The 27,547-nt window shown below is 45.9% G+C and overlaps 1 protein-coding gene across 2 annotated transcripts in view; it reads right to left on the bottom strand.

Moving 5' to 3' along the window:
- The window catches only part of ANKS6 (ankyrin repeat and sterile alpha motif domain containing 6), a gene marked incomplete at its 5' end in the record, with an annotated part of 53,167 nt that overhangs the window by 12,956 nt on the left and 12,664 nt on the right, over nt 1-27,547 (bottom strand). Inside the window, 11 exons of one of the 2 annotated variants that reach the window (XM_082656467.1) lie at nt 108-175; nt 5,110-5,293; nt 14,074-14,243; nt 16,322-16,475; nt 17,550-17,753; nt 20,892-20,941; nt 21,723-21,921; nt 23,235-23,383; nt 25,420-25,526; nt 26,521-26,725; nt 27,430-27,474. In XM_082656467.1, the coding sequence (XP_082512593.1) occupies nt 108-175; nt 5,110-5,293; nt 14,074-14,243; nt 16,322-16,475; nt 17,550-17,753; nt 20,892-20,941; nt 21,723-21,921; nt 23,235-23,383; nt 25,420-25,526; nt 26,521-26,725; nt 27,430-27,474 (1,535 nt within the window). The remainder of the gene's footprint in view (nt 1-107; nt 176-5,109; nt 5,294-14,073; nt 14,244-16,321; nt 16,476-17,549; nt 17,754-20,891; nt 20,942-21,722; nt 21,922-23,234; nt 23,384-25,419; nt 25,527-26,520; nt 26,726-27,429; nt 27,475-27,547) is intronic. The other variant, XM_082656468.1, reaches the window with a different exon arrangement.

Here is a 27,547-nt window from a genome sequence, read left to right as displayed (position 1 = left end):
CCTGTGCTCCGCAACGGGAGAGGCCACAACAGTGAGAGGTCCGCGTACTGCAAAAAAACCAAAAAAAACCCAAAAAAAACAAAAAAAACAAAAAAGAACATCCTTACCTCTTGCTCCTCAAAAATGGGCTGATATTTCTCAAGTGATAATTTCTTAAGGATTCCAGTCAGTTCATCTTCAAGAGGGAAAGAATGTAAAATAAGATATTTTAGCATTGGGTAAAATGTATCAAGAGTGATCTTCAAACTTTCATAAAACAGTGGTAATCTTATTTTGAAATTCTACCAGAAACCCCAACACAGAAAACAGATCTAAGGTGCGTTCCTGGGGATGAAGCTGAAGGTGGGTCCCGAGCCACCTGTTGACCATAATCTTCCCTTAGGGCAGGCTCTCAGCATTTGCCAAAACCCCAGATTGGGCTATGAAGACAGAAGATGTGGGGGCAGTTCATGGCCAGGCTCCAAAGGCTGACTCTCCAATGGCGGGACCATCAAGTTCTTGGAGGTCTAGCTGCTGGGACTAAAACCCTCCCGTCTGTCCCAGAACAATTTTTAATTATGATTTCTTGACTGTTGTTAGCTACAGCTGCAGTAAACACTAATGCCAGCAGTCCTCAGCTAGACAGAGAAAGAACTGGAGAGAACAGGTAGGTGGGCTTCAGACCAGAGTCAAGGTTTGCCTCAAGCGTTCGGAGGCTGTGGGCTTCCTGAAGGAAGGGCGTGTCTGAATGGGACAGCAGAGCCAGATGGGCACAGACCAGGGGAAAACAGAAAATTTTGAGTATCAAGTTATCAGAGCAGGGAAGATAAAGGAGACAAAAGCAGCATCTGTGGGGGCTTTAAGAAACATTCCTTCACACATTCGATAAGGATTTATCAGACTAGGCACTGGGGGCTCAATAGGGACCAAAGCAGACCATAAGCAGGCTGTCAGGCTCAAGGCAATGAGGAAGAACAGAGCAGGGTGGGGGAGGTTGACAGGGGATGTGAGAATGTTGTTTTATAGAGGGCGGTCAGGGAAGGCCTCTCAGAAGGAGATATTTGAGCAGTAAATGAAGGAGTGAGCTGTGCAGATATCAAGGCAAAGCGCACCAGGCAGCATCCAGACAGTGAGAACAGCAAGTGCAAAGGTCCTGGGGCAGCGGGGGCAGCTTACAAAAGAGTGGACTGGAGGTTAGGAGGTCAGAGGTCCTTTTATTCACTCATTCATCATTCAACAGTGGCTACTACTGTGCCTACTACGTACTGGGAATGCAAGGATGGAAACGTCCATGCTGTGAAGGAACTCAGTGTAGCTGGGAAGATATAATGAAGAGGATGACAGCTGATGCACAGTGCTCACTGTCAGGCACCCTGTATGGATGATGCATCTCCTCTTAACAACCCCATGAGGTAGGCCCTCTTACTGTCCCCATTTGCAGATGAGGAAGGCACAGAAAGCTGGGTACCATATCTCGAGTGAGGTCACACCACTAGTCCATGGCACAGCAGGGATTCAAACACAGTGGTTTAGCTACCAGGCTTCTGCTACACACACTGCTCTGCCACTTCTCCCACTGGTGATGAGTTTATGGCGAAGCACATGAATAAGGGGATCTGGGGACAGAGAGGACAGCTGACCAGCCCAAGGGACCGGACAGGCTTTGCAGAAGAGGTGCTAATGAAATAGGATGTATGAGGTGAAACGAGTCCCAGTCCACACATAATCTATTATAGGCTCATGACGCCTATCATGCTTTGCTGCTGTCATTCCCTCCACGAGTCTGTCTCCACATCTGTGTGCTGGTAAATGTTTAACAACTGGATTTCTGGGAGGGGGAATGTACGCACGTATATAAGTACATGATTTTACTGATTTAAGGATGTGTGTGCACAATTTACATACAATAATAAATTACACAATACTCTGTATTATAAATTCCATATAGCCAATGCCTTCACTGCATTTCAGGCGTCTCACTGAATGCCTTCATTGATTTTTGCCTTACTCTTGAAGACATAGCCAATGAGTGTAGCTCCTACATGAAGGCTCACTAATGCTTCCGTTTACGTGAACGTGCGAGATGAAATGAAATGATGAAGACATACGTTGGAACTTCATGTGAGCAACTTTGCTGAATCAGATAATGGTTTTCAAAATCTTGAAGAATATTTTCTCAATTTTTAATGTTATTTTCAATATAACAGGTTAAATAGTTAAAGTTTAACCTGTATAATTAACACTGTGTCTGTCACTGTCTAGATGACATCCAGATGCTCTTTAAAACATTAAATCAAGCCCTAGTGGGTATTTGCTGATTTTCGTGGTATAAATGCCCCATTGTGGTCAATTTCAACCTACCAACATCATGTTCCTGGAAGTGGAATTGGGAAAGATGCACAGCAGTAACACATCAATACACAGTATTCCCACCACGTAGATAAAGGAGACATAAAGAATCTTAAGAGAACAGGTATTAGTAAAACGCACTAAAAATCAGTAAATAATATATTTTGTTTTAAATGCCACATACCTTTACATGTAACATAATCAGCTTAATTATAAGTTCATGCAGTTTGACTTTTTTTTTGTCTTCTTTTTTTTTAAGCATTTTTATTTTTATTTTTTAAAACTTTTTGGCCGCACAATGTAGTATGTGGGATTTAATTCCCCAACCAGGGATCGAATCCACACCCCCTGCATTGGAAGCATGGAGTCTTAACCACTGGACCGCTGGGGAAGTCCCTGTCTTTTTTTTACACATATTTTTGTTGTTGTAATTTGACTTTAAACAGCTGTGTTTAATTGCCAGCTCAACTGTTTCCTACAAATGTAACAATCGGTTCTGGGCCACCATTCCCGGCTCCCAGCCCCCCACTCTTCTCAGTCCTCCTGGCCCAGCACGAGGGCCACTCTTCAGTGAAGACTGCCATGGTGCTTCGTGCCTTGCTGATAACACACGTTTGATCCCACCTTGCGTTACAATCATTTAATGTTATTATGTGGAATGTATCTGAATCCCCAGCCTGATGATGAGTTATGCTGACACTGGCACAGGTTACAGCACCCAGGGCCTACCCCAGTCACCTTCATAGTAGGAATGTGAGGCTGAGAAGGCCACGTCGTCACCACCCCACCATTTCCTCCAGGAGGAATGAACAGACGGACACAGGTGGGAGGATGAGCAGGGCAAAGGCTTGCATGCAGTCCTTGACTGAGGCTACAGATTTCCCACAAAAATATCATAAAGAATGGCTATTTGGGGATAGATTGCAGGCTCTGGTCTGTGATAATCTAATGCCTGAAGGACAAGGGTCTGGCTGCCTCGGGACCCAGGAACCCCAGGAGGGAAAACTAGGCTTTCTAAGCCAGAGAAGGTAATCTAAAAAGAATTTGCTGTCAGGTCCTCCTGTTTTTATCCCAACTAGGCTTTGCAAACCTTTTTTTAAATAATGAATGAGAGGGGAGCAAAGTGGGCATAGACAGTGCATTCTGATGACTGTCTCAACTCTTTTTTTGGAAAAAGGTGGGGTACAAATCCCAAACTGAAACTGTAGGAGTTTAGATTCCTGAAAGCCTCTGAGGCGGGAGAGTTCATGGGTAGGGAAATTAAGATTCCACACAGAAAACACAGTTAGGGGGAATTCCTTGGTGGTCCAGTGGTTAGGACTCGACGCTCTCACTGCCAAGGGCCTGGGTTCAATCCCTGGTTGGGGAACTAAGATCCCACAAGCCACATGGTGTGGCCAAAAAAAAAAAGAAAAGAAAAAGAAAAAAACATTATATAAAAAAGAGAAAACACAGTTAGGGAGGAATGGGGTTGCTAAGTGAATCTCTGAAGCTTTTATAAATGATTGCACTAGATATCACAAAACAATAAAAGCAGCCCCAAATAAAGCGGATGCCAATGGCAGTGTACATTTATCAACTCAGTACAGACCAGAGCCTGTGCAGTTGATTTCAACTTATCACTTGCTGGGCAGAACCTGCTCTGCACTCCCTCCCAGTAGCTGCAGCAAGATGCCTGCAAATGCACTTGTGAGGACCACACACACAATGAGAGTCTCCTCCCCTCTCTGATTTATACTCCTTGATTTGCACCTGCCTGGGCCCCATCTCTCACCAAAGCCCTGCTCCCTCCTCCCCCATCCCTGCTCCCAGGAGCCACCAGAGGGGAGTTGTAAAGGATGAGCTTCTTCTCTCCTTTATCTTTTATATCTTCACATCTTTATCTGGGGCCTCACTGCACAGCCTCCACCCCTGCCCGGCCGTCCGGTCCATCTTCCTTTCCTCATCATCCCCACTCATGCAACTTCCAACGTTCTCCTGGTTACATCTCCTGCTTTTGCTTGCCCTCCATCCACTTCCATTTTCCTCTGAGGAGCTACTTCTCTCCCTCTCCCAATCCACACAGACCTGACCCCAACCCTGGCTCCAAAGGCAGACACACTCCACCCTTGGGGACACAGAGATAGTCAAGGATGGGCAAACAACCCAAGTTGTTATAAATATAGCCAAGACAGGACAATGACCTTTACCCCTGGGATTTTGCTGTACCTACTAAGAAAGCAGCACTCTTTCTGCTGGGGTTGTTAAGTTAGTAGGAAGAAGTAAGCATGGAGCTGCTGGGTATGTCCTTGCCACTACCTGAAGAGAGCTTACCTGAGACATGGAGAAAAACATTCCCTAAGCACCTGGATCCAGACACACCTGAAGAACACCCTAGATATTTCCATTATATGAGCCAACAAATTATCAGTTTTTGGTATTGTTTTTGCTTAAATCAGTTTGAGTGGAGATTCCATCCCTTGCAACTGACAGAGTTCTGATTTGTACAAGGTCCAGGAAAAGGTACATAACTGGGGTCGGAGAAGCAGTTCTATGGGTGTTTGTTTGTATATATAAACAAAACTCACCTACATTCAAAAACTACTATACACCTTTCAGGTATGTAAGCTCAATGAAGACAAAAATACAAGGTAGAATCAGGGAAGGGGAAAGACAGGTGTTTTTGTCTGACTGAAAAAATGATAAAACACCTGAACTAGGATGGCTATAGCAAAGAAGGGCAGCTGCTAGGTTACCATGGTGAAGAGGAAAGGGCGGGCTTTCAGGACCCCGGGGACTCACCCTCATCAGTGATGGTGCCACTGCTGGAGCCCCCGCTGCTCTTGGACTGCCGGTGGGATGAGGAGGAGGACACGGAGGACTCGGCTGCCTGCGCTTTGGGAGAAGGTGAAGGCGTGAGCGTGGGGGAGGTGCTTTTGGAGGTAGTGGAAGTTCCAGATGGAGGCCTTTTGCTCGTCTCCAGTTTCTGCTGAAAAGAATAAGACAAATACAATTTTTTTTTTTTTTTTTTGTGGTACGCGGGCCTCTCACTGTTGTGGCCTCTCCCATTGTGGAGCACAGGCTCCGGACGCGCAGGCTCAGAGGCCATGGCTCACGGGCCCAGCTGCTCCGCGGCATGTGGGATCTTCCCGGACCGGGGCACGAACCCATGTCCCCTGCATCGGCAGGCGGACTTTCAACCACTGCGCCACCAGGGAAGCCCGACAAATACAATTTTGAGCCCAAATCAATTGAGTCCTTTGCCCACTGGGAGGGAAAACAACTTTCATACCAGGACTGGTGAGATTTGGGGTTTCTGCATTTACTCTTGACCTGTGACTGAAATTTTAGAATCCAAGCTATAAGCCCTCTTTATCTGTCTCTGTACGTCTGTAGATTAGAAAGGCCTTTATCCTTCATTGTGTAAATGTGTAATATTTTCTTATTTCCAGAGGTTATTAATAAATTTGATTATAAAGTCAAAAAAAATAAAAAAGAATAAGACAAATACATAAGCCATCACCTGGAGGGTACACATGATTCAAACAGACACCCACAACAGGGAACATGTGGGACATTTGACTCAACAAGATATCTAACCAGGACTATGACATCTACTTAAGAAAACATGCAAAGCAGAAACAGTATTATCAAAACAGTTACAGGAAAATCCTCCCCTGGAGCAGAGAGGCAGGGAATGGGATGGAAAAAGTGGCACATAAGGAGCCAGAAAACCCGGGTCCTAGTTCTGCCCCTACAGCTGCAATATTGTGTCCTTGGCTGAGTCCCCTAACCTCTCAGTTAACCAGCTCTAAAATGGAAGTGTGGCTTATTACAAACGAAGGCCCATTCCGCTCTTCATGTTTCTTCATTTAAACCAGTCACTTCTAACCTTTCACCACAGAACACTTATTATTTTTCCTTTGTGTGTGTTGCACACAAAAAGCCCTTCTTATTTTGAAATACTTTATTTTATTGAAGTACAGTTGATTTACAATGTTGTGCTAGTTTGGGGTGTACAACATAGTGATTTGGGTAGGGTTTTTTTGCAGTTTACATTCCATTATAGGTTATTACAAGATATTGGGTATAATTCCTGGGACTATACAGTAAATCCTTGTTGCTTATCTATTTTATGTATAGTAGTTTGTATCTGTTAATCCCATACTCCTAGTTTGTCCCTCCCTGCCCCCCTTTGGTAATCGTAAATTTGTTTTCTATGTTTGTGAGTACTCTTAGACTTACAATGACAGAAACTAAGAAATTAACACTGGGACAGTATCAGCTAAACTACAGACGGTACTCAAATATCACTAGTTGTTACACTGATTCTTATTCTGGTCCAGGATCCATGCTGCATTGACTTGTTAGGTCTCCTTAGTCTCCTCCAATCTGTGAAAACTCCTTGGTCTTGCCTTGTCTTTCATGACCTCGACACTTTTGAAGAGTCCTGGTCAGGTATTTGTAGACAGTCCCTCAATTTGGATGTGTCTTATTTTTTCATAATTAGATTTACTTATGGATTTTGAGGTTGATGACCACTGAGGTGATGCGCCATTCTCAGTGCATCACACCAGGAGATACAAAGTATCAGTACCTTATCACTGATGCTAGCCTTGATGACTTAGTTAAGGTGTTGTCTGTCAGGTTTCTCCATTGTGAAGTTACTATTTTTCCCTTTATAACCAATAAATATTTGGGGAGACATTTTGAGCTAAATGTTTTGTTTTTTCTTAAAAGTTTTGCCTGCTAATTTTAACATTCTTTGGTGCATCTTCTCTGGAGCAATTACTACTGTGATGTTCTAATGGTGTTTTGCTATTTCCCTTATTCCTTCCACATTTATTACTTGGAATTCTTCTGTACAGAAGACTTGTTTCTTCTCCCCCGATTTATTTATTCAGTTATTTATTCGTATCAGCATGGGCTTGTGGATATTTATTCTCTGGGTTATAATCCAATACTACTGTTATGCCCTGGTCCCTTTTATTGGAGGGTGCTATTTAGAAACCAAAATCTGGATAGTAGGTTGCTCATGGCTACTGGGATATCACTGCTTCTAGGTCCTCTCAGTGAACAGAGCAAGGAAATATATGAAGTCTACTAACCCATGCATACACACATAGCTCTACAGTAAGTATATTCCTATGTCTATCAATCTGTGTATATATGTATATTTATGCATACATTCATACTGATTTATACTGATACCTCTGACTCCAATCCAATACTCACAGGATTAGTTCTAGCATTTCCCCTTTGACTCAATCTCTGACAGTTAAAAACTGGGCTCATTATCTATAATATATTTACTTATTTGTTCAACCCTAGTATATATATAAAGTGTATATGTACACAAAAGGTATATATATGTAAAGTAGCTTCACAACTGCTACACCATAACGCCTGCAAGAAAAAAAAAACCTCAGATGAATTGGGAGATTGGAATTAACATATATACACTACTATGTATAAAACAGATAACTAATGAGAACCTGCTGTATAGCACAGGGAACTCTACTTCACTTTGCTGTACAGTAGAAACTAACACAACATTGTAAAACAACTATACCCCAATTAAAAAAAAAATCAACTAGAGTACAATGCTTTTGTACAGTTCTTTTTGTCTTTACTTTACTCTCACAATATCCATTTACATGTTTTCTCCCACCTCCTACAGTGCAGTTATGTCATTCACTTGTAATACAACTACATCTGTTGTCATAGTCTGCGTACATCCTTAGGTTCTGGTTGATTTTTTTAAAATTTGCATACAGTAAAAATAACTGTTGTGTACAATTCTACAGGTATTGATAAATACGTAGAGTTGTGTATTCCACCAACAGAGTACCATATGGAACAGTTCCATCATCCCCCATATTCCCTTGTGCTGTCTCTTTCTAGTCAACCCCTCCCCCCATCCCAACCCATGGAAATAACTGATCTGTTTTCCATCCTTATAGTTTTGCCTTTTGTATACTGTCATATAAATGGAATCAAACGATATGTACACTTTTTTGTCTGATGCAGCATGATGCCTCTAAGATTCATTTAAGTTACTGCATGTGTCAGTAGTGTGTTATTTTACATTGCTGAGTAGTATTCCATTGCATGGATATTACCACAGTTAGTTTACCTGTTCACCTGTTATGAGATGTTTCTAGTTTGGGGTATTTATGAAAAAACTGCTGTAAACATTCGCAAACTGATTTTTGTATAAACAGAAGTTTAAAAAAATTCATTTGGGTAAATATCTAGGAGTGAGAGAGCCAGGTCACATGCTATATGTATGTTTAGTTTTATAAGAAACTGACAAACTTTTTCAAGGCGGCTGTATCATTTTTGCATTCCCACCAGCAATGAATGGGAATTCCAGTAGCTCCACATTCTCACAGCACTTGTAACTTAATTTTTTTTTTAATTTTAGGCAGTCTAATAATAGGTGTAGAGTGCTGTCTCATTGTGGTTTTAAGTAGCATTCCCTAAATAATGATGTTGAACATCTTTTCATATGTTTACGTGCCATCTGCATATTTTCTTTCATGATACTTTTCAGATACTTTGCCCATTTTAAAATTTATTGGTTGTTTTCTCATTGTTGAGTTTTGAGAGTTCTTTATTCTGGATACAAGACCTTTATCAGATACATGATTCGCAAATATATTGTCTAGTCTGTGGCTTGTCTTTTCATTCTCTTAATGCTGTCTCTTACAGACAAAAGATATGAATTTTCATAAAGTCGAATTTAACATTTTTTTCTTTTATGGATCATGCTTTTGGTACCATATCTTAAACTTACTTGCCAAATCCAAAGTCACACAGACTTTCCCCTAGAAATTTTATAGTTTTTCATTTTGTATTTCAGTCTATGATCCATTTTGAGTTAATCTCTGAATTAGCTGTGAGAAATATGTGAAGGTTCATTTTCCTGCATATTTAATTGTTCCAGCACTATTTGTTGAAAAGACTACCCTTTCTTTGTTGAATTGCCTTTGCACCTTTGTAAAAAAACAAAAATTCAGTTGATTATTCTTTGGCCTCTCTATTCTGTTCCATTGACCTGTGTGTCTGTCCTTCCCTAATACTGTACTGTAGTTTTATAGTAAGTCTTGAAACTAGGTATTATGATTCTCTTTTTCATAATTCTTTTGCCTATTATAGTTTATTTGCATCTAAATATAAATTTAAGAATCACTTTCTAGATCTCTACAAAAAGCTAGCTGGGATTTTAATTGGGATTACATTGAATCTATAGATCAAATTACAAAAAAATGGATATCTATTTATTTAAGCTTATTTGATTTATCAGTGTCTTGTGGTTTTCAACTTATAGACTCTGCGTATACTTTATTAGATTTATACTTAAGTATTACATTCTCATAATACATTTTCATATAATTTTATTTTCATATAATACATTTCAAATGTATTGTAAATGATATTTTAAGTTTCATATTTTAAAAGTCTAACTGTTCTAATTCTAATTGTTCATTGCTAGTGTGTAAAAATACAATTGGGACTTTTATATATTGACCTCGTATCCTGAGACCCTGCTGAACTCACTTCTTAGTCCTAGGAGCTTTTGTGTAGATTTTTTTGAGTTTTCTAAGCAGACAATCATATCATCTAAAAATAGAGATAGTTTTCTTTCTTCCTTTCCAATCTGTGTACCTTTTATTTGTTTCTTACCTTATTACACTAGCTATAGTTTTTGGTACAAAGTTGAGAGACAACATCCTTATTCCTGATCTTAGGTGGAAAACACTCAGTCTTTCACCATTAAGTATGATGCTAAGTACAGGTATCTTACATGAGGTCCAGGAATTTCTTTTCAATTCTTAATTTGCCAAAAGTTGTGATCGTGAATGGAGTTTGAATTTTGCCAAGTGCTTTTTTGCATTTTATTCTTTAGTCTGTTAATATGGTGAATTACTCTGACAAAGTGTTCTTTTTTGGGTATTTATCCTATTTAGTGTTCTCTTAACTTCCTGGACCTATGGTTTGGCATCTGTCATTAATTTGGGGAGAAATTCTTGGTCATTAAAAAATACATATATATTCCTCTGCACCACCATTCTCTTTCTTCAGGGGTTCCAATTACTTGTATGTGAGAGTATTTGATATTATCTCACAGCTTTTGGGTGCTCTGCTTTTTTTTTTTTTGCTTTACCTTCTTTTTTACTTTGTGTTTCAGTTTGGGTAATTTCTATTGCCCTATCTTCAGGTTCACTGATTCTTTCCTTGGCTGTGTCAGGTCTACTGAGGAGCCCATCAGAGGCATTTCTAATCTCTGTTACAGGTTTTCTATTTCTAGCATTGCCGTTTGATTCTTTCTTATAGTTTCCATTTCTCTGCTGAAATTGTTACTCATAGGATCTTGCATGCTGTTCAAATTTTCCACTAGAGCCTTTAACATATTAATTGTAGTTCTTTTAAATTTCCTGTCACATAATTCCAACACCTGTTTCACATCTACATCAGATTCTGATGACTGCCTTACTTCTTGGGAGTGTGGTGTTTCTTGCCTTTTTTGTACGTCTTATAATTTATGCTAAAAATTGGACAACTCATTTAGAATAGTAGAGACCAGGACAAATATTTTCCTGCCTGGAAATGGGTACACCTTTCCTTCTGCTAGGGCTTTAACGCTCCTTAGAGCTAACTACAACCCAGAGTGGAAAAAGAAGTCCCTTTCTTACGTTTTAAAAGACTTTGTCAATAAGCTGCCTATATTATTAAGGAATTCTTCCTCTGCTTTTTCTATAAAGACAGACATTCCATAATAAAGCTTCTGGTTAAGCAGAAGGTAATTGGTATATCCCTAAGAAACAGATCTATCCCAGCCAAGAGCAAAGAAACACAATACTCTAGGCCTTGTGTGCAGCATTATTCGGGAGGGAGCAGATAAATATAAAATTTGGGATGCTCTGAAATATTTGAACCATTCCTCTCATCCGCAGTGTGGCAGATTGATCATGTAATGGCATCATCTCCACCCCTCCCTGGATCAATACCCTTTGCTATGTAACTCTGTGTGGTCTCCTGCACAGAGGGTGTGATGACTTAGTTACTTGATTGGTTTTCAACTTATGCCTTTGACTAGTGCCATTAGAACATACCCAAGCTTGCTGTGGGCATACATGGCCCTGTTTTTTTGGTCACCCCAGCCAAAAGCCAAACATCTAAGTGATCCCCTCAGACCAGAAGAACTGCCTAACTAAGTCAAGACTAAACTGCCCAGCCACAGACTTGCAAGCAAAAGAAATGCCTTCTGTTTTAAACCACTGTGCTTTCGGGTGGGAACAGAAAGCTGACATTCCCAGTGGGCCTTTGGGCTTCCTGAGATCTGGGAAGTGTTGAAGCATACTCTGATCCCATTCCCCCCAATTCTGGGTCTCCTAAGGCACACTTCATGTGAGAAGCCATGCCTTACAAATATCCCGCCATCGCAGTGGTGCTTGTTTTAAGCGAAGTACAAAACCCAGATTTAGGAGGCTCATATTTTGAATACTAATTTCTAATTCTTCCTAACGCAGTCTTTGAAAAGCACTTCATGTCTCCATTTTGCTGCTGGAGCCTTTGACAGAAAGCCCACTCCTGTGTCCTTTGGTTTAGGGCAGTGGTTTCTAAGAACTTGGGCTGGGCTGGCTGCAACACTCTCTGGGGAGAAAAACAGATTCCCCTAACCCTACCCTAAGAGTTTCATTCAGTTATGCTGTGTGGAACCCAGTAATCTGAATTTTTAAATAGCTCCCCAGGATTACAGTATATTCTTATGTTAAGAATATCAGGTGATCATTAAACTGAATCGTTTCCCCAGTCTTCTGTTTCCTGAATGCATCTTTAGACACAATTTCCTTTCATCAGAACACACTTGTATATAGATTAAATGATAGGTGCATCCAAGTGAGGTAATAGTTAATTTAATTTATAACTTAGATGCCTACCTATTTCCAACACCAATTAAAGGAAGCTAACAATATATAATACATCTAATAAGACCATCAAAATAGAAACAGAAAATTTTAGACAACAGAGAAGAGGAAAACTATATCAAAATTCTAGAGTAGCAGATTTACCTTAATGAGTAGCTGAGTCTCCTAGCAGCAAAGGCAAAAAGTGAAATATGCTAATTATAGAATTCTTACTATCTGATGAAATAAAATGTATCGAAGTATCTGAAGAAATAAAATGTATCGAAGTATCAGTAGAGACATTTTTTCCGTAGAGCTGAATTCTAAAAGGAACTTAATTACATAAATCCTATTACACAAGTAATTTTGAACATAATAGAAAATATGCTAATGTATAGAGAGAAATTTTTTCTGGAGTTATATTGTAAAGAAACTAATTATACAGGTCCAACTGTGTAAGGGACTTTGAATAACAAAAAGAGTTGTATAACCAACAGTGGCTGGGCAGACAATAAAGACTATTTCTCATACATCCATTAAGACATCAATCTCTGGAGGCACTTCTGGGCAAAGGTCCAAGAGTGAGGCCTTCAGACGATCTAACTTTTCTCAGGGAAAAAGCTTAAGACATCTAGAAAATAAGATGAAGAGTGCGGTTGTGCCTGGACTTGGGGTCCTCTCAGAGGAGGAAATGGGCTATACTGCCCCACTGTAGGGGCACCTGGAGAGCCATCTGGTAAAGGAGCCAGTTCATGCTCATGACTAGGTACCCACACTCTGGGGGCTCACTCCATTAATCAGCCCCAGAGGAGGGACTTAGGAGGTGGAGGGGGAAGATTCTGAAGACACTGGAAGACCTCCCCTCCCAGAGGCATGTGGGGTTTTCCACGCATTGCAAATCCCACAGTTTGCTACCAGCGTGGTGACTGCTCTGGGGCTGCACTAATGGAGGAAAGGTGCCAGAGCAGGGAGGTGAGGCCCTGGCTCTGTCCTGCCCACCAACCTCCCTTTAGTTCCTTTCCTACACCACACTCTCATCTCCGGTGCTCTGCACGTGCCGTCCCCTCACCCTGGGACAGTCTCCCCCTCACCCCACCCTTGCCCCTTTCATCTGGCACTTCATCCTTCAGAGCCCTGTCTAGATGTCACTGACGCCCTCAAGCCTCGGCAGAAACCCAGCCGTGCCCCACAGCATCCTCCCCTCTCCACAGCAGACCCTACCACACCAGTGTGAGATGGCTGTGTCTGCAGTGACACCCTGAGAACGGTCACCAAAGCCCTGGTTCACTGCTGGATCCTCACTGCTGGAAGTGCCAGGCACAGAGCAGATGCTCCAAAGATGTGGACAGTGGATGCATAAGAAAGGAGTACAAATACTACTGCTACGACTGTCAACAGTAAGGGCTGACACTTATACAGGCATACCAGGTACCAGCCCCATTCTAAATGCTGAAGTGTGAGGCTGTGATTAGAACCCAGGCAGTTGCTCCTGAACCCACACTCTGAACCCTTTTGCTCTAAATCAGTGAACAAAAACACGTGCCGTGTGAGGCTGGATGACCAGTATAGGGCTGGAGAACTTAGTGCTCACCCCGGCATCGCACCGCACCTCAGCACCCCTCCCACCTGCAGGTATCCTGGAGATCGGGCGAGAGGTGAACACACGTGTGCAGGAGACCAAGGGCACAGGGTATGATCTCGGCAGCCACCCTTCTCAGAAAGCCCAGGTGCGGCCAGATGGGAGGTTTAGTCCTATCCCACGACGGTGGCACCGCCTGTGCTCCCCAGGCGTGGACCATGCTAGAACAGGACCTGTGAGCGTCAGAGGAGCAGACGGAAACAGAACAAGCACCTTGCCACCAGGAACACTGCCGCATGCAGAGGAGACCAGGAGCTCAGACGGGCTGGAGCCAGGCGCTGGCCCAACAGGACTTGACCGATGGCTGGGCTTCTGCTCAGATAATCCGGCTGCTTTTTTCCTCTGGGCAGCGATCTGGGACAGAACACTGTCTATGCTTCCACCTGAGGAAACAGGAATAGGAATGACTGCCTGGGTCCAGAGCACTGCAGTGCGGGCGGTGGACATCAGGTGCCGACCTGGCTGAGCCAGAACCCCGTTTCCCAGACCCCCGCCCCTGGCTCTGGGTCAGGGTTAACCACAGGAGGACTGTGCATGACAACTGGCAGGTGGACGGCCATCAAGGCTCCAGTTTGTCCTCGCTTTCCCCCGAGCCACGGCCAGTTCAGTCAGCCGCCAGCGGGCACAGACAGCACGCCCTGCCCTGGGTTCCCCCAGCAGCCTCGCTGCAGCGCCTGCCAGCAGCTCCACATGCTGCCACGCCAGGGCTCCTCTGCCATCATCCAGCCTCCGCTTCTGGATCTCTACGCCCCCAGCTACTCCCACAGTTGAGTCAATAACTTTCTCACTCCATAATACTCAAGGGGTTAGCTTCCCTGACTGAATCCTGACTGCCAAGTTCCCTCTCCCTGTTTCCCCAAACCTACCAGCAACCTTGAATTATTAGGAAGGAAAAGGGGAAAGTGATAATATCCAGAGCGCGGGAGGGCACTGGAGGGAGAACACTGATATCTGACATTTATAGAGCACTTACTAGGTCTGGAGGGCAAAGTGTAAAGCTTCAAAGACAGGCACACCCACTGCCCCCGCCACCCTGATTCAAAGGCACTTACATTAAGCAAATCGCTAAGCAAGCAGGCAAGCGCAGAGCTATGGAGCCATTACTTAGAGTGGGATCTCCAAGAGCAAAAATCGAGAACAGCCTGAATGGTTGAACACCATTCAACAAGAGGGAACTGGTGAATTAAAACTGACACCTCATATGAGTGGAAGGCTGTCTGGTTATTTAAAAGATGCTGTAGCTACACGTGTACTGGCATAAAGAGGTGTTTACAACATGGTAATGGGTACAAAGAGGAAAAAGGTTACAGAGCAGACTACACTGGGAAGTCAGCCTGCTTGCGTGCAGGTCCTGGCTCTGCTACTTCACAGCTGTGTGGTCCTGGGCGAGTTATTTAACTCCCCTGAGCCCCAGTTCCCTCCTCTGTAAAGTGGAGAGGACACCTCACAGGTTGTTGGAGGACTGAAGGAGATAATCTATTTAAAGGGCACTGTGCCTAGCACACACTAAGTGCTTAATAAATTATTATTATGCTTTCAAAAATATGCATTAAAGTACTTTGCGAAGATATACACCAAAATGTTAACAATGATTCCTAGTGGGTGAGATTATACTTTTTTTTTTCTTTATCTGGTTTTCAAGCTTTTCCATAAGAAGCATGCATTCCTTATGTAATGGCATAAAGCAGGGTGCCTTCCTCCAAAGCTGGCTTTGGTTAATCCTGGATCCCCTCGGGGAGAACCAGAAAATATCCTGTAACCAGCCTCATTACCTATTCCCATACTCTGGTGTTTTGTTTGGTTTTTTATAGTATTTACTATCATCAGATTTTTAAAAAATTATCTGTTTATACCAGAATACAACTTCTTACAGAACTGACTTTGAATTTTTTATTGCTAAATGCTCTATCGCCTAGACATTGCCTTGCATCTAATAAGTGGTCAACAATATTTGCTGAAAGAATATGGTAAACAAATGTAATGATGTGAAAAAAATTAAAATTAAAGAAAAAGAAAGTATGCCAATAAGCCCCAAATAACTGTGGGGCAATTTGCTTTGAGTCTTAATTGTCTCTGGGCAAATCTGCTGTGTGTCTCTGGGCAAATCTGTCACCCACTCTGAGCTTCCGTTTCCTCATCTGTTCACTGAAGGCTCAGGATGAGAAGATATCTAAGGTTTAATCTTCAAGGATTTTAAATACCGCAAAAACACCATGTATTTCTCTTAGTTTCTTGTAAAATTTTCCAAGAAAATAAAGCATTATAGACTATTTCTTCCCCTCCCCTGCCCTAAGAAAATGCATAGAAGAAACTATGAATTGTGAATTCACTGAAAAATCCTTTAGGCACATCAACGAGAAAGACAGGTTGTATGCAGTGGTCTCTAGGACTGTCCCCAGTTCACACCCTCAACCCCAAGGGATCTTCCCACCTCCACGGAGTGGCCTGCCTGGGTACCCACCTGAGCGGTTGTGTAGCTCCCCACCGTGCCTGCTCATGCCTCCTACCCCACTGGAGCCACCAGAAGAATGAGGTGAGTGGTTGAAGTTTCCAGAATTGGCAGGAGAGGCTGGGCTTCTGGAGAGAGATGGAAATTTAACTGGCCTGACGGGAGTCTGCAAGAACAAGGTGGATATCACAGTTAGGGTTTGCTGTTCATTCCTTCCGATGCACAGATCACAGTGGTGAGGGACCTGGAGTTCAGCTGGCCCATCCCAGCCGGTGCTTGCATCCACTGGCATGTCCTTGCCCACCGGTGCTCATCCTGCTAGGAGTCCCCCAAGGGATGGCAGTTCACATCTATCTGCTGACAACTTGACTGACCATTAACTCAGGCTGAGCACCTGTGACATCGTTTCCTACAGGTCACCCACCTGCTCCCATGTGGTGGACTAATGTAAACCCGCTCTGTCCATTTTTGAGTACCTCCAGCCACCAGGCCCTTGGTCTCCAACTAGTGATTTGGTATTACGACAGTCCAGGGAGGCAGCAGCAAGCAATGGAGGTCAGACAGAGACGGGGGCCCTGAGGTTCTCCAATCAGTCGACACAAAGCGGCAGGGTCAGGTCCTAACTCCCTGTCCTCGGTTTGCCCATTTACTGTACCTACATTATTTACAGTCTATACATATGGAGATCAGCTCCCACAACGGGACGGACTACCTCAGTATATCACAGAGACACACCGAGGGCCACCAAGTCAGAAACCACTGTGGTCAAAAGGAGACAAGTCACACTTTCTGGTTGCAAGAAAACACTAGTAGCACACATAGTTGCCTCCCAGCATTGAGCTTTGTCCTGGACCTGCGCAATGTAGTATGGAACTTAATTAGAGGCCAAGAACCTGATTTCTGGTCCCAGCATCCCCGCCCCAACTTGGCTGGGTGACCTTCAGCAACTGACTTCCCTTCTCTGGGCTGTTTCCTCATCTACTAAAGGGAAGGGTGGATTAGATCAGGTCTTCAACCTGTGTTCCAGGGAGAGGGACTCCCATTTTCACTCCATTCACTCTAACATTTTAATCTGCTTACATATTAAGTTCTTTGGTAGGGTTTCATTAGACAAAAGAATATCACTCATTTAAAAGAAAACAAAAAGCTTCAGCCCCCCTGGATTAGTGGGTCTCAGGTCCCTTCTGCCTGCAATGTCAGTGAGTGGTGACGTGTAAAGCATGTCAGCTGGACAACTTACGGTGTCTGTGCTCCCGCCGCCCACAGGTTGCCCCCTGCTGGCTCTCTGGGGCCGCACAGTCTTCATGGGGTCTGCCTTCCCGTTGTGACATGTCCGGGACCGATCCGAGCTCCACAGCTCAAAGCTGGAAGGGGGTAAGAAAGGGGGGATGACTGCCTTCAGCTTGTCGCTTGGGAGTCTGGTGAAGGGGGCTCCATTCCGAAGCTGAAAAAGACAGGCTGTGGGTTAGGCAAGCTCCAAGAGGGCTCCCGGCTCTGCGAGGAAGGCTCCAGGTTTCCCCTGCTTCTCAGAGAACGGCAGCACTACCTACCCCTCCACCCAAGCCAGAAACCCACATGATGTCCTCAGCTCTCTTCCCAGCAACCAAGCGATTCCCACAGCTGCCCTGCTCCAACTCCCAGGTTCTCTTGCATCTGTCCACAGCAGAAACACACAACAGGGGCGGGGAGTATGGAGAGTCGTGGGGTAGCCAAGAGGTGATACGTGTGCTGTGATGGGGCAGCACAGGGGAGGGGCCACCTCTCCCTGCAGGTAGAGAGGGCATCTTGTGGGTGGGGGGGCACTTGAGCTGAGCCCAAAGGACAACAGAGAGGTTTGGGAAAAGGGCACTGCAGACCGAGGGAAGAGAATGTGGAAAGGCCTGGAGGCAAAAGGAGCAAGACCAGTGCACAGAATTGCAAGGACACTGGTGTGACGAGAGCTGGGGGTTTCGGGAGGAGGGGATGAGGGTACTGGAAGGCCCAGGCTGGCTATCTGTGAACCCAGCCAACCCTCCCATCCCCCATCCCACCATGTCCTTCCTACTCCAGCCACACCTCCCACTGCTGACATTTTTAACTGCAATTTAAGTTTTGAAAATGTGATTTGGGGTCAGTATAAAATCCACACAATGATGACTGGCGGATTGTCAAGGAAAAGCTTTCACACAGTCCAAGCTAACTTTAATTAAGAAAAGACAGTGAACTTGGTGCCAGATGGTGCTTTGCAGGGAAGGGCATACCACAGCTAAACCTGCCTCGGGAGCCAGGCAGGTGGGCATCTCCGCAAGGATGGCTGCAAACGCCCACTCAGCAGAGCACCGTGGCCATCCTCCATCTGCCACGGGGCAGGCAGGCACACTCGTGCCCTCTAGAGGGCATGAGGAGGTGGGACAGGAGAGCAACAAGATGGGAGGGTGGGCATCCTGGGTTCCCATCCTGGCTCTATCCTGCTTTTCTGAGAGTCCGTGAATAAGGGGTGTACCCTCTGGACCTCGACAACCTCATCTGCCTAAGGGTATTCATCAGAGCTGTTAAAACAATGAAAAACTAGGAACCCCAAAGTCCAGGTCAGTCTTAGATAAAGAGATGAGGGCACAGTCCCATGATGGAATGTTCATCCTGCAGCCATTGGGTGTGATGGGACCAAAGAGTGTTTCTGACACAGAAAAGATGGTCATGACAAACTGTTAATACACCAGGTTCAGCACAATATGGGGAGGATAACAGTGCCTGACCTGGCATGGTTGTTGGGGATATTAAGTGAGTGAATATATGCAAAGTGCTGCAAATACTTAATAAGCATTTGGCTGGTACACTTAGTGCTGTGTTAAGTATTTGTTTATTATATATAACACGATATCATATTCACAGATGTGAAAAAATGATTAGGGAAAATACTCAAAAGATATATGCCACAAAATGTCAATCATGATTATATCTGGATGTATGATCAAGGGCAATTTTATTTTTCTTTATACTTTACTGCATCTTCCAAAATTTCAATAACAGCATTTGTCTTCATACTGAAAGTAATTCTTGCTATTTAATAACATTATCAAATGTTGGGCGGTACAAGTCCCACAGTCAGTGTGCAGACACCAATTTACGCCTATTACACAGCAGGGCAGAGCGGGCAGATCCTGGTCAGGGCTCCGCAGGTCCTGGGGCACCTTAGTCTTTTGGGGGCTCCTCTGCTCCCTTCTTCTCTCCAATACTGCCCTCTCCTGGCCAGCCTCCAGATTAAGGCCTCAGAGCTAAAGGGACTTGAGCCCAACTCCAACCAGGAGACTCTCACTTCAGAGAAGAGAAATGAAGCCCACAGAAGTGAGGTAACATGTCCAATGTCACACAGTAGATAAATGAGAGCTCATTCTGGGCCAGCCACTATGTTAAGAACTTCCTGGGGATGATCTCATTGAAAAACCACAACCATGAGAGATCATCCCCTAAGTTAGAGAAGGCTAGCTATCACCTAATGTCCATCCTCGATATCTTCCTCAGCAGACACACCTGATACTTAGATGGGCACACGACCACTCGGAACAAAGACTTCATTTCCCAGCCTCCTGTGCAGTGTGAATGGGCCATGTGACTAAATTCTGGCCCATTTAATGTAAGCAAAAGTGATGTGTGAGTTTCCAGGAAACTTCTTTAATTTTTTGCAGTACGTGGGCCTCTCACTGTCGTGGCCCCCCCCCCCCCCCCCCCCCCCCCCCCCGTTGCAGAGCACAGGCTCCGGACGCGCAGGCTCAGCGGCCATGACTCACGGGCCCAGCCGCTCCGCGGCACGCGGGATCCTCCCAGATCGGGTCACAAACCCATGTCCCCTTCATCGGCAGGCGGACCCTCAACCACTGCGCACCAGGGAAGCCCAGGAAACTTCTTTAAAGACACCTGGCATGTGCCTATGGTCACCTCTTCTTCCCTCATCTTTCCTGTCAGCTGGAGTGAGGTAGTAATGGACAGAGCTCTGGCAGGCATCTTGGACCAAAAGGTGACCTTGGTAGTAGTAGCCATGGCTGGTAGACCAACAGGTAAAAGGAACCTAGGTCCCAAACTCTATGGAACAATAAACTAGTCTTGAACTTCACTTACTTGACAGAAATGTGATGCTGTCATATATTTATGCCAGTTATTTGGGGATTTTCTGTTACTCATAGCTGAACCTAATCCTGATACATCTCTAATTTATAGATGAGGAAACTGAGGCCTCTCTCAGGCTGGAAACATACCCTCCTCTTTGACTTCTCTCTCCTTGGCTTTCCGTAACCAAAAGGGTGAGTTCAATGTCACCCATCAATTCCTATGCCTACAAGGCCCCTGTCCTCAGTACTGCCTCCTTGAGAACATGATTGGGGATTACCTCTGGCTGCTAAGCACAAGCACAGCCTTACCTGCAATTCAGGGCTGGCATCTGTCCTGATTTCTCGGTGCCAGAGATATACCCACTGTTACACATTTTGATATCGACCCCATCTGTAACCACCACAGAGAAAGACAAACGCCTACATCCCTTCTTAGAAATCAATCCCCTAACGATTGGTAGAGACCTGAAATGCGTTTAGAAAAGCCCCACACTCACCATGGTTGTCAATAACACATCTTCCTTTTCTCCTCTTGTGCTCCCAGGACCTGAGAAACAAATAGAAGTTTCCTGAAATAACCCCACCCCCACCCCACAAAGAGTTCATGGCATGACAAGTGACCAGGTCAGCCTTCATCCTGGAAAACCAACTCTCCTGAGTGATTAAATACTTAATAATAATTGGTATTCTATATCTGAATAGAAGGAAAGCACTTAAAAGGTATCTTAGAGTGTGTTTTCAGCTTTCCCGTAAACCACTGTCATGCTGGGTCAGACAGTGGTACCTCCAGCTCAATAGTCTGTCTCAAACAGTGGTGCCAAAGGATCTAGTCTGGGTGTGGGAAGTCTGACTGTTAGAAGGGATCTGATCTAATTGACGTCCCAATCAGTGTGGGAATCTCCTTCAGTGCCCTGGCAAAGTCATCCAATCTGTTGAATACCTCCAGTGGTGGGGAGCTCACTACCCCCAGCCCAACCCTAGTAATTCACTCTATTTCAAAACACTGTCAGTGCAAGACCAATCACATTCGGCAGGTGGGAAAATCGCTGATCGAAGGCAAGAGAGAGGCAGTGACTGGCCAGTGGTCTCAACAGGGCATGTGGGACAGGAGCCTGGGACTTGTGCCACCAGCTTCCCCATTCTACCACACTGACAGCAATTATGTCCCTTCTTTGCCAGACCAGCCACTCTGCCCCAGTGTCACATTCCAACAGCATCTCACCTCTGGCATCAGCCTAGGAGGTGGGACAAAGGGAAGAGGGTGAGGGCAAAAAGGTTCAGGGTTTGACCATTCTGGAAATTCTACCACACATGCAACTTCTTCTTACCATTGTCTTTGGTCGTGGGGGTCACGTCGGGGAGCCCAGAGCGGCTCGTCTTGTCTGGGGGGGGCGCCCTCATTGTGGAGTCCAGTGCTGGCTCTGGCTCATCACAGAAAGGCAATGGCTGGTTGCTGGACAGCCCACGGGGCAGTGTCTGCATCAGTTTGAGCTTCCGGAACCGATTGGACATTCGGTTCCACCAGGACTGCCAAGGAAGTGCAGAGCAGAGGTCATGCCCCAAGAACACCTAGCCCAGGGACAGTGACCACACTCCACACGTGCTTCCCTTCCCCTCTCCTGGGCCCACTGCGGGCATTACCAATCAACCATAGCACCCTTTCCCAAAAGCCATGGTTCTCTCTAAATCCTTCCTGACCCAGCCCTTAGGGGGCCTTTCCAATAGGCTGGAGTTGGCAGTGAACCCTATTTGCTAACCCTCCTCCAATCAATCTCCTTATTGCACAGATAGAGAAACACAGACCCAGGGATATCAATTTGCTCAATGTCTTACAGTCAAACAGGGACAGACAGGTGGACACAGAGGCAATACCAAACACCTTAACATCTATTACTGCATAACCTCCTTCCCCCTATTCCAGTAACAATGTGAGAGGTGTCAGGGTGTCCACACCAACGCCTGGACCATCTGCTCCTGTAGCTGATGCCTTCCCACCTAAAGAGAGGACAGGTGCCACCTCTAGGGTGTCTACATAATCCCACGATAGCTCAGGGGTTACTGGCACAGCGCCAAAGGGAGGCTGTGAGAGCCTGGCCTACAGAGATGGCAGTGAGGCAGGAATGAAGAGATCTATGCAAACAACACTGTGAGGAAGAATCCAGGGGCCTGAGTGAGCGACGAACATGAGAAGAATGCTAAGTCTGCAGATCTGAGAAGGTGCTAGAACCCCAGCCAGGACAAGGGAAAAAATAATTTTGATTTCCAACAAGCAGAGCAGGGCTCGGAGGATAAGAAATTCAAAGAGAAACATTCAGCTTGCAGTTTAGAAATAGGCAACTGGAGCTTGGTTTTGAGGTTTCCGGAAGAAGCTGACGGGGGTCTGTGGACCACAGGGAGATCCTAGAATGGTGCAATCAGCAAATACTTTCCACACTAAAGCACAGGCCACAGACAGATGGCCTGGAAGAAGAGGTGTTCAAGGTTGGCCAGCTCAGTACTACATCATGCAAAAAAAATGTTTAAATTCCCTACATTTACAAATTGTGTCTCTGCATCAAAATCTGGGTTTCTAGCTTCTCCTGAAAAAGATGGGAACATGTGGCAACATGGACCCACATACTTGCAAAGCAGCGACTAAGGCCACTAAGTGGTTACGATCACCCCAGTTTTCCCTGGTCCCCACCGTTCCCTATTGCTCACCTCCAGCTTAATTCCTGCCCCTACTGGGCCCCCACCCCAGCCTACACCAGCCCTGGTTAACAAGGAAGCGGCAAGCATCTCCCCGCTTCACCCATCCTGGCCTGGCTCTCTGACGCCATTTAAGACAAGAGAAGTCAAACCTTAAGTCCGCCTTTGTCATCAGGCAGCACTGGGACACTCCAGGGCTGTCGGACCTTCGAGTGGGGCGGGGGTGGTGAGTGGCTGGGCCGGCCTTTGTCTTTATTCACCTGCATGCAGACAGATGCCAGCAGTCGAACAAGTTCCGTGTCTATGGACACAAAAGGCAGCATTTTACCTGCAAATATGTCTATCGGGCCATGGGGTGGGGGCCCAAGATGACCCCCATCAGCCTGAGAACTCAGCCCCACAGCTCCAGAGCCTGTGTTACTCCAGGATCAAGGCGTCCCTGCCCCTCCACTGGCTCTTCAAAAGGTGGCAAACAGGTGAGCAGGGCTTAACCCACTTAACCAGAAATAAAAGCCAGAAGTCCTGTCCTACCAGGAAGGCAGAGGGGTCGTGGGTTTAAAAAAGTACAGGCTCGGGACTTCCGACGCGGTAGTTAAGAATCCGCCTGCCAATGCAGGGGACACGGGTTCGAGCCCTGGTCCGGGAAGACCCCATATGTTGCGGAGCAACTAAGCCCGTGCACCACAACTACTGAAGCCCACGTGCCTAGAGCCCATGCTGTGCAACGAGAAGCCACCGCAATGAGAAGCCCGTGCACCGCAACGAAGACCACTTGCAACTAGAGAAAGCCCGCACACAGCAACGAAGACCCAACGCAGCCAAAAATAAATAAATAAATAAATATATTAAAAACAAATAATAAGTAAAATAAAACAGCTGTTGTTTAAAAAAAAAAAAGTACAGGCTCTACAGCCAGATGACTGAGGTTTGAATTCTGCCTCTGTTCCTCCCTGGCCATGTAACTGCAGGTAGATTAAGAGGTGACATTAGTACCACCACATAAAGGTATCTGGAGGATTTGAGGTAATTCCTAACATACAGTAAGTGCTTAAGAAAGGTTAAGTAGTATTAGTTATTATTAACTCAACTAGGCTATTGAAAAAACAACAAACAGGACTGAGAAGAAAATACTGCCAACTATTAATATGCTTTTCTCTTGATGACTGTTTCCTTTTTTTCTCTCCAAGTGTTCAATAATAAGCATGTGTTTCTTTGAAAATTTCAGGCAAAAACTTCATTTGAAAACCCACTAGGAAAAAAAAAAATCCATTGGGGTAGATTGTTTTATTGGGAAAGGGAGTGGGGGAGAAGGGGGGAGCGGGAAGAGACACAGGGAAAGAGAGGAGTCTGTCAGAGGAAAGCGTGTGTGGGAGGAGGCCGGGGTCCCCGGGAGACTGATCCTGAATGATGTGAACCCTAGCCACGTGAGGAGTGAGATCGCTGCACTTAGGTGGAGGGCCCTATCTCTCTAGCAGGGCTCAGGTCTTCCCAGACTCTGGGCTCCTCCCCTCTACAAGCAGCTCTGCTTCTCTCGCTGCTCTCCAAGGATACAACAGGACCAGCACGTATGTGTGATGTGTGGGGCCCGCAGGAGGGGAGGGTGGTGGGGGAGGTGATGCTGGCGGTAAGGAAGGGGCTGCCACCTCCACAGCTAAGGGAGGCCGCAGGAGTCCCTCCACCAGACACTGAGGAGGCAAAAGTCCTCCCCTCCACCGCCAGCTGCTTAGAATCCGGCTCAGGGCTCAGAGCCTGCGGGCCAGGAAGGCCTCCCAGCTTCTCCTGCTCTGGGCTGAAACTTGGGGGTCACAAGAGAGACAATAGGTAAGACAGACCCTGCCCCCTGAGCTGGCTAATTGGAAGCCCCAGGTCCCAGAGGAAGGCCTGTCAAAGTGGGGGAGGGTCTGAGGTGCCAGCTGGGGGCTTAGTAATGGCGACACCTCCAGCACAGGACCCTTGACCTGCAGCCTCCACCTACACAATTAAGCCACGGGGGTCACTGCTTACTCTGATTCTGCTCGTGAGAGGGGCCTGTTTCCTCCGGAGTCAATCAGTTTCCGGCTGGGAGCACAAATACCAACCTAGGATTTGTGCAGTCTGCCAAGGGCTTCCCTCCTGGAGACTCCCAGAAGGCTGGAGCCGAGAGAGGCCTCAGGGACTACCTGGTCCCAGCTCCACCCTCCTTGGGAGGAGTGAAGACTTGCCTGAGGCTGTGTGGGGAGCTCTGGGAGTCTGAGAGTGGCTTCCCCCTTGAATAAGCAAGTGCTTAATCACAGGTGATTATCTCAATTCCCAGCCAGAGAACCCGGCAGGCTTAAAACTTTTCCAGAAACAACCCACCAGGATCACTCAGCAGCATCACTAGGTCAAAGGCCGTGTACCCGTTTTTTGCACGAAGAGTGACATCGGCTCCTTGGTTTAGCAGATATTTGACAATCTCCTTGTTCCTGTGGAAGAAAGAAAAAGCCAGAGTGAGACCCACTGAAAGAGAAATCATGGCCTTGCTTCTGGGCAACATGAGTGGTGGCTTTAACTACAGCAGCATCTCTGCACCTGTAAAAGGGCTTGGAAAGCTGTGTCTCCCAGCCCTTGTTCCCTACACTGTGGCCAGCCATGACAGAAATCAAAGCCTGAGTGTTCCTTCCACAAACCAAAAACCAAGGGCTCTGCCCCAAAACCACTGGCCCCCAGGACCACATGCAGGCCCTGCCCCTCCAGCCCCAAATCAGGACTCCTGCAGCTGAAACATGAAGCCTCCCGCAGGCCAGGGTGTTTGATGTGGAAGTCTGAGGCCTATCAAATGAGGAAAGAAACCACTTCAAAAGGATGCAGGAGACTGCTCTGATCACCTGAAGCAGGACAAGGGTGGAGCCCCTAATTTGGAATCAGATCACTGAGCAGGTGTAAGGCTGTATGCAGATCCCTGCCTCTTGGTCAAGCCCACCCCAAGGAGGAGGCATCCGGGAGGGCAGAGGGATGACTGGATGAGAAGGGATTCAGAAGCACGCTGACGTCTATGCAAAACGAGGGCTAGGACAAGCCTCACCATCAGACGAGAAGCCAGTGGTACAAATGGCCGATGTTCATTCCCAACAGGGGCAACAGGGGGCTGCTATATACACCAATGTGAAACTCCAGAAGAACTAATCTGTTTGCTCAACTGAAACTTATCTTTCAGTATAAAACCTTCCTTCTGCATGGTTTCTCATGACCACAGGTGAAATTGTGTGCCAAGGCAACAGGAAATCTGGACACAAAGGGTAGGAATACAGGACAGACGGAGCCTGCGTGGCTTTTAGTCTTTTTTGAGTGCCTCAACATCGTCATAATTGGGGGGGGTGGGCTCATCTGTAGCATCTCGGTACCAGAAACCCATCAGGAATCCTCTTTCAGCCCGGGACATCTTAGCCTCCCCACTGAGGGAGTGGAGCTGGCACTGACCCGTGGTAGGTGGCCTGCATGAGGGCCGTCCAGCCATGCACGCCGTCCTGCTTGTCCACGTCAGCATGCCTCTCAACCAGTAGCTGCACCAGAGGCAGCTGCCCCATGACAGCTGCCAGCATCAGTGGGGTCGCCCCATCCCCATTAACCAGGTTCACGTGGTTGGGGTCTTCATCGGCAATCTCTTTGACCAGCTGGAAGTTTCCTGCAAACAGAAGCAGAAGCAGAAGCAGAAGCCCTGGTGATCCGTGGGCCTGGCACTGCAGGATCATTTACCCAGTGGTTTCATGTAACAGATGTGCTAAGCCAGCCTCTGCACTGGGCTACGGGGCATCGCAGGGGCTACAAAGATGAGTCAGAGGTAGCCCGCACTCTCAAATCCTTCCGTCTAGGAGGGATGGAGGCAAGCACACGAACGGCTTTACCAAAAGACAGAAAATGTCACCGACATCTTAAAAGGATGGTGATGAAGGGCAATGAGCACGCAGAAGGAGAGCTCAGGTCTCCCTGAGAGGTGAGGATAAGGGCGAGCTTCCTGGAGGTGGGGTGTCTATTTCAGGAGAGGCAATATTAGGCTAAACAGCCCTTCATTACAAAGAGAGTGGAGCGGGTAGGCGGGCAGCCAGGCATTTTAGAGGTAAGTAAAAGCCAGGACATAGCCACAGGATTTAGCTGGAGAGGCAGAGGGGGCCTGAGAGAGCAGTCTGGAACCTGTGTGTAAAACAGCATGACTACCAGACTCCAGGGTCTGAACCTCCCTGGGTGAAACTAGAGTCAGGAAACAACAAAATGCCTGTTTCTTTCTCAAATACTCTGGGTGGCCTTGGAAAGGACTATAAATATTAATTAGGTTGGAAAAAAATAGCACTGTATTCTTAAATATCCAAAAAGATTTTCTCAAGCGCTTACCCATTTTCAATGCATGGAAAATATCAGGTCGCCTTTTCTCCTCATCTGGGTAAACAAAGATTTTACAAGTTAACCACGGAAAGGTTTGAAACAACAGAAAAGTCACAAGGGTGTAACG

Source organism: Grampus griseus, assembly GCF_964374135.1.
Source record: "Grampus griseus genome assembly, chromosome: 6".
NCBI lineage: Eukaryota > Metazoa > Chordata > Mammalia > Artiodactyla > Delphinidae > Grampus > Grampus griseus.
This window is presented reverse-complemented; position numbering and strand designations above follow the sequence as displayed.